At 45.2% G+C, this 11,902-nt stretch overlaps 1 protein-coding gene across 7 annotated transcripts in view; it reads left to right on the top strand.

Moving 5' to 3' along the window:
• LMO3 (LIM domain only 3) overlaps positions 1 to 11,902 on the top strand; it is a 65,788-nt gene that overhangs the window by 1,939 nt on the left and 51,947 nt on the right. Inside the window, exons 1-3 of one of the 7 annotated variants that reach the window (XM_080563777.1) lie at positions 2,040 to 2,244; positions 2,464 to 2,529; positions 9,889 to 10,102. In XM_080563777.1, coding sequence (XP_080419903.1) covers positions 9,897 to 10,102 — 206 coding nt within the window. In that variant the 5' untranslated portion in view covers positions 2,040 to 2,244; positions 2,464 to 2,529; positions 9,889 to 9,896. Of the gene's footprint in view, positions 616 to 2,023; positions 2,530 to 2,983; positions 3,517 to 9,888; positions 10,103 to 11,902 lie in introns of those variants that run through there. The other 6 variants (XM_080563779.1, XM_080563776.1, XM_080563778.1 and 3 more) reach the window with 6 other exon arrangements.

The following is an 11,902-nucleotide window of genomic DNA, read 5'->3' as shown; positions in this document are numbered from 1 at the left end:
ACACACATCCACACACAAAGTGACAAAGTGGTTAATGTCTTTGCAGGTTGGTGTTGACATCGGGTATCTTATTGCCACAGTCCAAATAGAGTACTAATTACTGCGAATGATGTCACCGTAGGCAGAGGAATAATCCCATCATTTAATTAGTTGAATGATTTAAACAAAGATTTGCATAGATGCACTAATCAGTTGCCATGAATTACAGAGCAGCAGTTGCCAGCGAGGGGTAACAGATCATACAGTTGGAGGGAAAAAAAATCTCATCTCCTTGAACATAATTAATTTAATTGTCCTCATTAGCTGTACCATTTGTTTTGATTTTATTTCTCCCTTTCCCCACACATAACTTCTCCCTCCCTCTTTTCTTCCCCTTCTCTGAGTGCATTGGTTGAGAGAGGCACACACACACTCACACTGCTGTATTTTCAGAGTGATTGTGGCAGAGGTAGTCTATAAACAGAGGGAAGTGAGGCTCTTCTGAGCGTATGGGTGCATGCAGGAGAGAAGCAGGTTTCTGTCAAGTTTTGCTTTTCTCCATGTGCAGATCAAATCAGCAGAAAGGGGCTCTGTTAGTCTGCTGCCTCTGATTGTGCTTTTCGGGTTCTTGCTCAGGTTGGTTGTGGCTGAGTTTTGTTACTACTTAGAGGGAGAAGGGGCAAGAAAATCAGGAATTGTCATTGCACAAGATGCTTGTTCCAGGAACCTTAATATATATATATATATATATAAAAAATATAAAAATAGAGAGAATCTTAGTTTAAAGGGGGAATGGGGGGGTCGGGGGGGGGGGGGGGCACCTGTCCTAAACATGTATTTCTGAGGTTGCTTTGATTTTTATTGGAACTGCTGGATTATATGAGGGAGGGGTGCAGATGGTAGAGCATTTCAATGCTTTTAAATCTTTCTTGGGTCTTGAAAGACTTCTATAATATGAGTGTCATTCAAATTTAGGGTATATTGTAAGCTGACATCTTTCAAAGCTTTGTGGAAATCTAGCGTGGTGCTTCTAAGAGCAGACAACAGATATTCACTTTGAAGTCTGAAAACTGTATTCACAAATTCTTAATCTGGTCTTTCTCCAACTGCAGATGGCTCTTAGAGGAAGATGCTTTGGATTTTTTTTAACTTTATTTACAGTAGGCTAGGCTCAACATCTTTATTATAAAACATGAAGAAACAATCATCTGTGAGCATGACTGAATATCAAAGCATGCTGTATCTCCTCTGTGTTTGCATGTCTGTCTGTCTGTCTCTTGGTCAAAGGTATTCAACACCTATAGCACATCCATGTCTATTATTTTTCCCTCTCCACCACTAGGTAGAGAGTAAGGCTCTGTCTTCAGCTTCTGGGACGAGGATCCTGTAGGGGGGAAACAGCTTTTCTCTCTCCAGCATTCAACTTGGAAAGTGTGGGGAGGTGGCAAGGGGCAAGCAGTGTCCGGCGAATGGCCGGGCCAAGGGCAGCCGTGTCGGGCACCAGAGGGGACCGCACCAGGGAGCAGGAAACTTTCACTCTGAGTTTGTGCTCCTCTCTGAGCAGCTCACATCTAGCACTGAGAGAAACTGCGTTTTCACCTTCAGGGATTATTCTCATTACTCATTAATAGAGAGATATGTATCTTGCCTTTTTTTTTTTTTTTTTGGCGTAGGCAACTTATTGTTTTGTTTAGGCAAAGTAATTGGGGAGGAGAGATGGGGGGGGCGGGGGGGGTGCTCCCCTGTTTCCCTGGGTCTGTTTCTGGAGCACTCTCTGAGAAGGTGATCCTGAGCCGCTTCAGTAGAGGTCACTTGTGTGCGTGCGTGCGTGTGTGTGTGTGTCCCTGGTGTTTGTGTCTAGCATATGCATGTGGTTTTGCTGACTGCACTTGCAGGCTTGTAAATTTTCACCATGGGAAATTACCAACAAAGCCCAATCTGTCTCCTGGCTGCTTTGCACTTTCCGAGGGCGGCTGTACTTGAGCGAGCTGCAGAAGAGAGAGAGAGGGAGAGAAAGGGGGAGTTGGGAGGGGGGAGAGAGGAAGGGTGGGTGGGTGGGTAGAGGGGGAGAGAGGTAAATAGCCTTAAATCGGAAGGGAGCTGCTTCTCTGTGGTCTTCCACAAGAGCTGCCTGGGCTCTGCTGGCTCAGTAATAACTGAGTGACCTTTTCTTTTGCTGTATTATGTCTGGCTGGTAAGGGATTGCATTTTGCAGCTGATAAAGCCCTGACTTCATTCAACTCGGCTCCTCACACGCTGCTTTAGGTAAGTTGTCTTCAGCCAGGACGGAGACAGACAGCCTTGGACTGCAAGATACTAAAAGGAGGACACCTGTAGCTCGGATGCGGTCAACACAATTACTTGGCGGATCCTTGAGGACCTCATTATTTTAAACTTAAAGAATAGCGATCTCCCTCCCCATCTCTCCCACCCCCCTTTTATTTTTTTTTCCCCAAACAATGCTTCTTTTTGACCTTTCCCAAGGAGAAGAGCTACAAAGCAGCCACTGTGCTTATTGAACTGCATCCCCTGTATCGCTTAATTGAGAAGGTAAGTGAGGCAACTGTGTACATAAGCTTTGGGTCATTTGTGTATGTGTGTCTGCATCACTCTCTCTCTCCCTCTCTCTCTCTCTCTCTGAGTCATAAGCCGGGTCTGCAATACACACACACATCTCTGCACTGCAACTTTCACTCAGGCTGCAGCTCTGCTGAGACTGTTTTGTTTAAATCATGTGAGGCTTCATTATTTTTATGATGAGACATGAAATACATGCAAGCGGAGGATGCTGAGCAAAACCCATCTAACTGGATGTCTCGAGAAATAGCAGTCAAAGTTAACAATGAATTGCAGCAGCCCCCCCCCCCCCAACAACCCCCCGCCTCCGTTATTATTGTTATTATTATTCTTGCTTCTTCCAGAGCTTCTCGAAACGTGCTCTCAATTACCAAGGGAGCAGGTTAATTTCCCACTCCCCGGCTTTAATCCGCGAGCCTCCCCGCACAGCCGTTTAATTTGCGGCTGGCTCGGCGCAGGGTTAACCCTTTGGGCAGAGTCGAGGCAGGAGCGCGGCCGCGGGCCGGGGGAAGCGGCCGGGGGCTGCCCCCGGCGGCCCGGGGCTCCCGGAGCCCCCCTCGGAGCAGGCGGGCGGCAGGGGCGGGCAGCCCGGAGGAGCAGCACCTCTGCGGCGGAGCCTCTCCCTTTATTTATTTTTTATTTTTTTAATTTTTTTTCCTCCTCTTTCTCCCTTCGCACGCCCGGCACGACACGGTACGCTAACGCCGCGTGTGACAGTTTAATCAAAGCCATTTGTTACAACAAAGCTAGCGGGCCGCTGGGATTAGAGGCTTGCGGGCAGCGGGTGGCGTTGCCCCCCGCAGCCCCCGGCCCGCCCAGGGACCCCCTCTGCCGCCGCCGCGGGTCGCCCCGAGCCGGGGAAGCACACTTGCTACTTTTGCCGGGTTTCGGCGCTTCGCCGAGGAGGAGCTCTCCGGGCGCCCGTAAATCAACTCATGCAGAAAAAGGAGAAAAGTTTTGGTAAGGCTGCGATCCGCCGGCTCACTTGGCGGCGGGCGGAGCGGGCGCGCTTGCAGGTAGAGCCGGGGCAAGGGGCTTAGGGGGTTGTGAGAAGAGGCAGCGCCTTGCTCTCGCTTCTTCCCGTCCTGGGGGCGCTGCCCCCGTGCCCGAAGGGGACCCGGCACAGCCCTTCCTAGGACGGCTCTGTAGGACCGCCGGTGAGAGCGATTAATCGCGCTAGGTGCAACAAACAGCGCTCCGTGCCCCCCCGCCGCCTCCCTCTCCCCGGCGCCCCATCCCCACGATGCCTCAGAAGGAATTAGCACAAAAGGCTGGAGCGTCCGGCCGCGAAAGGGATTCTTTGTTGCAGAGTGTATGTTTCTTATTTATCTTTTTTTTTTTATTTTGCATGTGAGCTGCATCAAAATTGAACTCAGTCTTGCAAATCTCTTGTTGGCCTTTGCCAAGCACTAGCACTTTGCTGCCATGGTAACTGTAATTAAACTGATAAGAGTGGAAAAATGTCAGTATCTCTGAGCCTTGCAGCTGCATTGGAGAAAAAGGGAATCAAATTGGTTCCCAGCACCACTGCTCTAAAAGAGGAGGGAGGGAGTGGGGGGAGGCAGGGGGGAACACGACAGGGGTAGGAACATAGCTAAGCAGCTCCCGTCCCTGAGATCTGGGTACATCTATTTGCTGTGTTGTCCCTTAGGGGGCTACAGCCTGCAGGGATGCTCTGGGCCAGTGAACAGAGAGAAACAAGCTTTTAGGCCCAATCTAGCTTTCAAAAAGAGAAGGGGAAAGAAGAGGGAGAAATCTTTTGTTTGGTGTCTCTTGGCAATCGACTAGCTGTGTTGGCCAAATTCTTTTAATCTGTATCACTGCTCCCAGCTGTGGGACTGCATTCCCACTTTTAGTTTTTACCTAACCTCCTCGTTTTTCCCCGTTTTCAAGCCATCTCCTTTATTAACAAATATAATAAAATAAAAGCGCTTTCCTCTGTAGAAGAAGGGGCAGGATGTGAAGTTTAGCTATATACTGTGGAAAATTAACTCAAAAATATACAGAAGAGTCTGTATTCAGAGCACTAAAAACCTTACTTTTATTTAAAAAAAAAATCCTGAGTGTTATGGAGTTGCGGTTACTTTGTTGTGTTAACTACAGAAGCTGAGACTGTGCGGATGAATGGCACAGAACAAGAGAGCATAATGGAGGCAATCAACCGTTAGGCTGGTTCACAATGCAATCCAGGCAATTAAAAGCTCACCAGAGTTTAAATGAAATGGTTCTACTTATTTCTGTGCACCACACTGCACAGGCTATTATTTATGTCTCTTTTTTTAATTATGATTTCCCTTAAACTGTCAAATAACTCAGAATAGCAGGGTCTCGGAGGCAATAAGAATTTTCCACAGAACAATTTACATGCCAATCTAAAACTAGTTACGACTCCCGATGTGCTACATGCGAGTTCTGAAATGTTTCTCCCGTTCTGAAACCTTGACTTTTTTTTTCTGAGTCTGCGTGTGTATTATCCTGAATAATTGGAGCAATGAATGCTTTTAGGATCAAGCTGCAAAGTGGGAAAGCAACTGAAAAGTATTTTTTTTTTTTCTATTGGATCTCCAACTCTTGTGTTGACTGTGTGCTGTCTGTCAGTTCACTGTCTTTCAGAGACCTGTGCACTGACATGCAATTTGCCCCAAGCTAATGTCAGGGGTTTTTTTTTGTTTGTTTGTTTGTTTTTTTGAAGTAGAGGCAAGTTTTCGCTTTCTTGCTCTACATCTCACTGTCCTTGGTAGAATCGTGTGTGTGCTTCAATGAAGGAGGAGAGTGAGTGGTCTTTAAAAGTGCTGCAGTGCATAAGAATATCCAACTCTTCCACCCTTTAGCATCCCCTTCACAGACTGCCTGTACCACAAACCAGAAACTGTGTTCTGGGGTCTTGAGCAGTGCTTAGAACAAGCAGGGATGAATCCTGCTCACGGACACTGCTATCTCACTGACAAAATACAGTTAGTTATGTCCAGTCTCCATTCCCTGATTTTGCGAAGGGTGGTGATCAGAGTGAAGAGGGTTTTTGTCTCTCTGCTTTCTTTCAGGAACCTAATTTAGCCTTTTTCAGCAATCTTTCCTTTTTATCCTGGAATTCATAGTTACAAATCAGTTGACAGTGTTTCATCGCACAATAACAGCAACTACCAGGGATGGGAGTCAGTTCTGTTGAACTTCTTGAGGAGACTGAAGGAAATCCAGAAGCCTACAAATCAGGATATGAAGTTCTTCCTTCAAAAATCCTAACAGTAGTGGATGGTGATTAAGAAGTCTTATTGCTAACACAGCTCTGCAGTTCATGTGCAGTACCTTGGGGCCTGGGGGTGGAGGAAAGGGGGGAGGGATGGAGAGTAGGAGAGAGGAAGCCCTTGAAAATGGACTGGGGTGAAATAAAAAGGGTTCGTTTGACAGTGACAGACTAGGCACTGAAATTTCTCCGTTCTGAGAACAGATCTGCTCTATGATGCAGAGCATGGGTAGGACTGCCAAACTGAAGGGAAAGCTGGATTTGATTTTCACAGCCTGGGTGTAGCACTTACGGAGCTGTACATTTTTGGAAGTGCTCAATGAGCGCTGCCTTCACAGGGGAGGGGGTGAGGAGGGCAGCCAGGCAGTGCTGTCTGCCGAGTCCTGACAGAGCAGCGGCAAGCAGCTCGGAGGGTTCAGTGAGTGCTGTCAGCCTCTGAAAGGCTCCTTCCTGTGTCCTGAGAAATAACTGGGTACCGAAACTGCAGCCTGTGGAAAGCTGGCTAGTAGTCAGCTGCAGGTATTCTTATTGCCAGATTAAGGCAGCTAAAAATACACGAGTGCATATGTGAAAAGTGTAACTGTGTTGGAGATCCTGTGGGAACATTAAAGGGAGGAGAGATGGTCTGGGAGGTGATTTGCATTAAGCTGGCTCATACTATACAGGGAAAAAGTAATCAAGTATTCTGTTCTCAAAATTAAGCGATTTAATCCGGGCTGTGAAGAAAAGGGCATGTGCAAAGAATTTGGAGCTACGTAAAACACTTCTTGGAGCACTGCTTGTGCTTTCTTTTGTTTAGATCATTCTATGTTTCAAAAAAAGAATAACTTTTTTTTATATATATAATGAAGTAGTAGTTTAATTTTAACTTTCATTAAAATAGATGCAGCTTCATTGCAAGTAAGATGTGAAAAAGATCAGATCTATCTGAGAAAAAAAGCATTCCTTCCCTCCAAAAGCTGCTGCAGATTGAGTCCCTAATCTGGAGATGCTGCCAGTGGGATGTCAGAGTCACCTTCTACCAGCCTTGGGAGCACAGGCATACAGGGTTGTTAGCAGTATTCTGTGGGGTGTCTGCCCCTTTTCACTTGTATGAGGAGGGTTTGGGTTAACCATCGGCAATGGTGCTCTGTCTGCTTTACGAATGTAGCAAGCATTTCAAAAACGGTGCCGGACTGCGTGCAATGTTGTGCAAGCAGTGCTTTTATTTATAACACAATAATCTGGTGTTTGCAGCATATATCTCAAGAATTATCATGCTTGATTACTGTAATTTGTTCAGATATTTGTTTGTTCAGCCTTGCCTCCCTTGCACCTTGTTCCCTTCAGAAAGCACAGGACAGCTGGGGTCAGGGACTGCCAGCCTTTGCGCTCCCACCCACTTTCTTATCAAACGATAAAATTCTTCCATTAAAGTTTTTATTTTTTTTATTTTCTCCGTTAAAGCTCTTAACTGTGTTATTTACTAGTTTATTCTGGTTTCCCTTAAGCAAAATGTTAAAGTCCTAGAACAGTCCTTCATGCTTCTGAACTTTTTTAGTGAGTTCCACGAAGTTGATGCAAACTATTTTGTGTCTGTCCTCTAAATGGTGGAAGAGAGGGTCTGGGGATAAGCACGTAGTGGACACTGAGAGGATATTTATACTCTACCGCAATATGCAACTTAACAGATTAAGCTTTTTCACCAGCTGAAGGTATTAGTGATCTAGCAGGACTTCCCTGTACAGTCAGTCTGGTACAGACTTTACAAGAATCTGCTATTTTCACTGCTTTTAGTTGTTTGTTTGTAGCCATGTTACCTTGCTGCTTCACATCCGCATGCTGAGTTTCGGGGAGCCAGTTAGCAATTGTAAATACTGTAGGCACTCAGCCTTTGCCTCGCGGTGCTCGCTTAGGACGAGCGGTGTGCGTTTGTTCCCAGATCTGCCCCTGCCTTGCTGCAGAGCCCACGCAGGTTGCTGGCTCTCATCCTCCCGCTGAGGAATGAGAAACAGACCTTAGGAGTTTCTAAGTGGTGTAGGAGCTGTGAGAGTAGTGTAGATTGGAGAGTAATGGGAATGCAGCAAAGCCATTTTTGTACTTACGGATAGAAAAAATAAAGACTTTACATTATCTTTTTATTAGCTTTAGACATTAGGCAGCAGTACTGCCGTGGTACTTCAGAGTGCTCACTAGGAGAACTGTCTCTATAACTGAACAGCTAATTTAACAGACAAATATATTGCTCCAAACTGCGTAACAGAGTGTATTGCAAAGGGGGGAGCAGGGATGTTGTACATCACAATGAGAACAAGAATTACTATTTCTAATTAAGTTACCAGCTTCACAGGTGAAACTTGGGAGTTCAGCTTGGTAAACCCTGAAAAGTCACTTAACTGGCTCTGCACTTGCTGTGATCCGCATAAATTCAATGTGTTTCACATACACATACAGATCCCTGGGATACTTCAGCTGGCATAGTATTTAGCCTCTTGTCTTCATGGTGCTAATATTCATAAAGGCATACTATACTGTTGCTTCAAAGATTAAACTTACTTTCTTCTATTCCTTATGATAGCTTAAAAAAGTAAATACAATAAAACACCAACTTGTTCGTGTTCTCGCTACCTGAGACTGCCTGTCTATAGTAGTGTGTTACAGCACCAACTGAGATGTGCTGATAAAAGCTGGGACTGTAAAGCCTTCTTAACAGTAGGTAGTATAGCATTCTTGATGAGGGGCTCTTGAATTTGCTTTTCTTTGTTACGAGACTATTTGACCTTTCCGTCAGTGCGTGAGTACGGGGTGCCATGCCCCGAATTTGGGAGAAGGATTTTCCTGTCGGCAAAAGCATTCATTTCTCAGTCTTGAAAAATTCTCATTGTAATACTTATATGTTACTCATTAGAGTGTATCTATATATTTTCTTTTTAGTCACATCTCTGGCTTAAAACAGTGAGATAACCTAATAATCAAACTGCGTGTCAGTTCTCTTTCCTCTCTGATGCCTGTTTGATGTACAACAAAGCATCCACAAGGCTATGATTTTGCATCTTCTAAGGAATGAATTCCAGAGAATCAGTCTGCATAACGGACTCGCAGTTCGTGAGACTAACCAAGAGAGACCAGTCTGTAAGCACTTTGGGGCAGTGACCTCCTCTCCCCATTTACAGTAAAACTGAGAGCAATCGATTTTTGTATGGATCTCTGGAAGACAGCTGCGGCACTCTATGTACCATCGCTCAGCTGTGTCCCACTTTTACCTGTTCTGTCCCTGAAACAGTGGTTCAGGAGTTTGAATTGTTGTTTAAATGTTCTCTGCTATTATGTCCTAAGGTATATATACTCACTGGACCCCTTGTCCCAAACTATCTGCTGGCTAAAATTGGAATTAGAAAGTTGGGCAGAGATTATTATTATTATTATCCTTGACAAACTAGCAACTGTCTGACCTTGTGCAGATTATTTAAGGTCAGATTTTTTAGCAGGTCCTTAGACTGAAGGATGTAACTAGAAATGCTGGTACTGAAGTTTCTGGAAATCTGATTGCTTCATTTATGTGCCTAAGAACAGAAATCTTAAAAAAAAAAAAAAAAAAAAAAAAAAAACACCTCTAGTGCAAAAATGTCTATGTCAAATCTCCCTGAAACTCTTGTCCTGTGCCTCTAATAGCTTCGGTCTTTCCATCTCTAGAATCTGGAGTGCTCTTATATTTGACAAAGTGCATATAGGTACAAATATGCAAGTTTAGATATGTTTGTCATTGCCAGTACTCCATTAGTTTAAATTTTGGATGCTAAACCATTGGATACTTTGTGCAAAAGTGGGTGACTTCAACTGAACTATTTTCATTTTTCATTTTAATTTTTTAATATTTCTTTTCAGTAAAGAGACCGGGTAAATGAGGTGAAACTCAGACCAGCGGACATTTCAGATCTCCAGTTTATTTAATGTTTTCAGCTTGCTGTGGATGCTCCAGTTTATGTCATCCCATCTACGCTGTTGCCCCCCATCTGGGGGCGTGTGGGTGGGGAGAGGTGCAGGAAGAGAAAGCTGAGACTGCTGCTGGAGAGTGTCTGTTTTCACTTTTTGTTGCTCTTGCTGTGTTTCAGGTATACAAATGCTCTCAGTTCAGCCAGACACCAAGCCGAAAGGTTGTGCTGGCTGCAACCGTAAGATTAAAGACCGGTATCTTCTAAAGGCCCTGGACAAATATTGGCATGAAGACTGCCTGAAATGTGCCTGCTGTGACTGCCGCCTGGGGGAGGTGGGCTCTACTCTGTACACCAAAGCCAACCTTATCCTTTGTCGCAGAGACTACCTGAGGTAGGTCACACCCTCGTCGCGTTCCTGATTAACGTGATAAGCCTGTTCAGTCCTTCCCATGTAGTTAGCGGTGTGTAAGTAGTGCGTGGTGGCTGCAGGACAGTGTTTGTGGAGCATGAGACAGCCACTGCAGCATAGTGGTGAAACTAAAATCAAAGGCGATGTCTGTCCTGAATTGGAAAGCACGCTGTTGCGAATTTTCTCATGCTTATACCAGGGCTGCGTACTAAGAGGAGAGGAGGATGAGAACAGAATAACCCCTGTCCCTCCGGCAGCACTGCGCTCTGGGGGAGCTATCTCCTCCTAAACGCAGTGGGGCCTTCAGGCACCACAGCCTAAAGCAGCAGGCCCGCCTGCGCAGTTTTCAACAGCTTGAGTGTGGGGTCTGAAGGCTACGAGTGGAAAGCACTCCACTTGTCTGTGTGAACACACTTCTGTCCTCTGAGTTTGCCGGAAGGATTTTGTTTGTGGCGGTGGGAGATCTTATGAACACTGCCATTTGCCTGTTAGGTGCTGGACTGAGCCCACCCACTTGCCTTCCCTGTAAATAACTCTGTAGCCAGCAGGCCCAAATCAACTCTGCTCCTCAGCCTGGGGACCCGTGTGGGACGTGGGTGAGCTGGCACCACTTCTAAGAGACTGCAAACCATCACCTGATTTCTGCCCTCTTGGTTGTTCATCATCCTACCTTTTCAGAAACATTTGGGGTACAACTCAGCAAAGTACTTGGCTAATTTATCTGTAGGGTGCATGTGAATACGTAGGGCTACTTGCAGAAGCTGAGTTTAATCAGGAAGTTTGGTCTCTCTAGGCTCTCACTTGCAAATAGATGGAGACAGGCTCCTCTGGGGTGATTCTGAGCACCTATTTCCTATAGAAGCACCTTCCTCCACTCTCTGTAGAAGGGGCCTAATGAGACTAGCTGCCCGAGGCAAACATGAACTTCTGGGAATATTTCCTCTGCCCCTGTAATGAAGTCTTTTCCTTTTAAAGGGACATTCAAGCCTGTAATACATTGGGGAAAAATTAAAATTCTCTTTGAATGCATTAACTTACAAGTTCAGTGTAAGCATAGGTACCAAATATGGAGTTCCCAGGTTGCTTGGCATGGATAGTTTGGAACAGAAATCAAGACTGACGTGTTAACAACAATTGGTACCCTGGCTCTCCACATTACAACCTGTTTTTTCTAGAGTAGAGCAAAAAGCGTTTGCAAGTGCCTAGTGCATTTGCTGAGCTGGGGCTGCAAGGCAGTTCAGGGTTCTTCAGACGTAGCCTTGGACCTCGTAGTGGTAAAAGTGCTCTGCTAGCCATTAAAGCTCTGTGAGTTGAGCATAAGATAGTCTGCAACTTAAAGCCGTTGTGTAAAAGCTGCCAAAGAAGTAGCTAACAGAAAGGAATTATTGTACAGGAGCCTAGGTTGCTTGTGATCTTAAATCATGTGTGCATATATAGACGGGGGTGTGGACAGCTTCTGTGGGGAAGGTAATGCTGAGCCTAATATTTAAAACCTGTTTTAAGAATCTTTCTACAAGTGCCTGCAGGAGTAAGAAAACTGCTGGGGTAATTTGATCCCCAGATTTACTATGGGCTTTGAACCTATCTAATCTCCCAAGTACTAATGCAACAAATCCAGTGTTTAAAATCAAAACCAAAAGTGTTCTAGTAATAGAGCTACAAGAAAAGTACTTTTTTTTTTTCAGCACAGGTGTGTGTGTTTTGCATTGTCCTCTGGTCCTTGAAGGTCTAGCAGGAGTAAACATTTTGCAAACAGATTTTTAAAACTCACAGTATGTAATT

This window comes from Anser brachyrhynchus (assembly GCF_964034855.1).
Source record: "Anser brachyrhynchus genome assembly, chromosome: 1".
Taxonomy (NCBI): Eukaryota; Metazoa; Chordata; class Aves; order Anseriformes; family Anatidae; genus Anser; species Anser brachyrhynchus.
The sequence above is the reverse complement of the archived record's forward strand: the minus strand, read 5'-3'. Positions and strand labels throughout refer to the sequence as shown.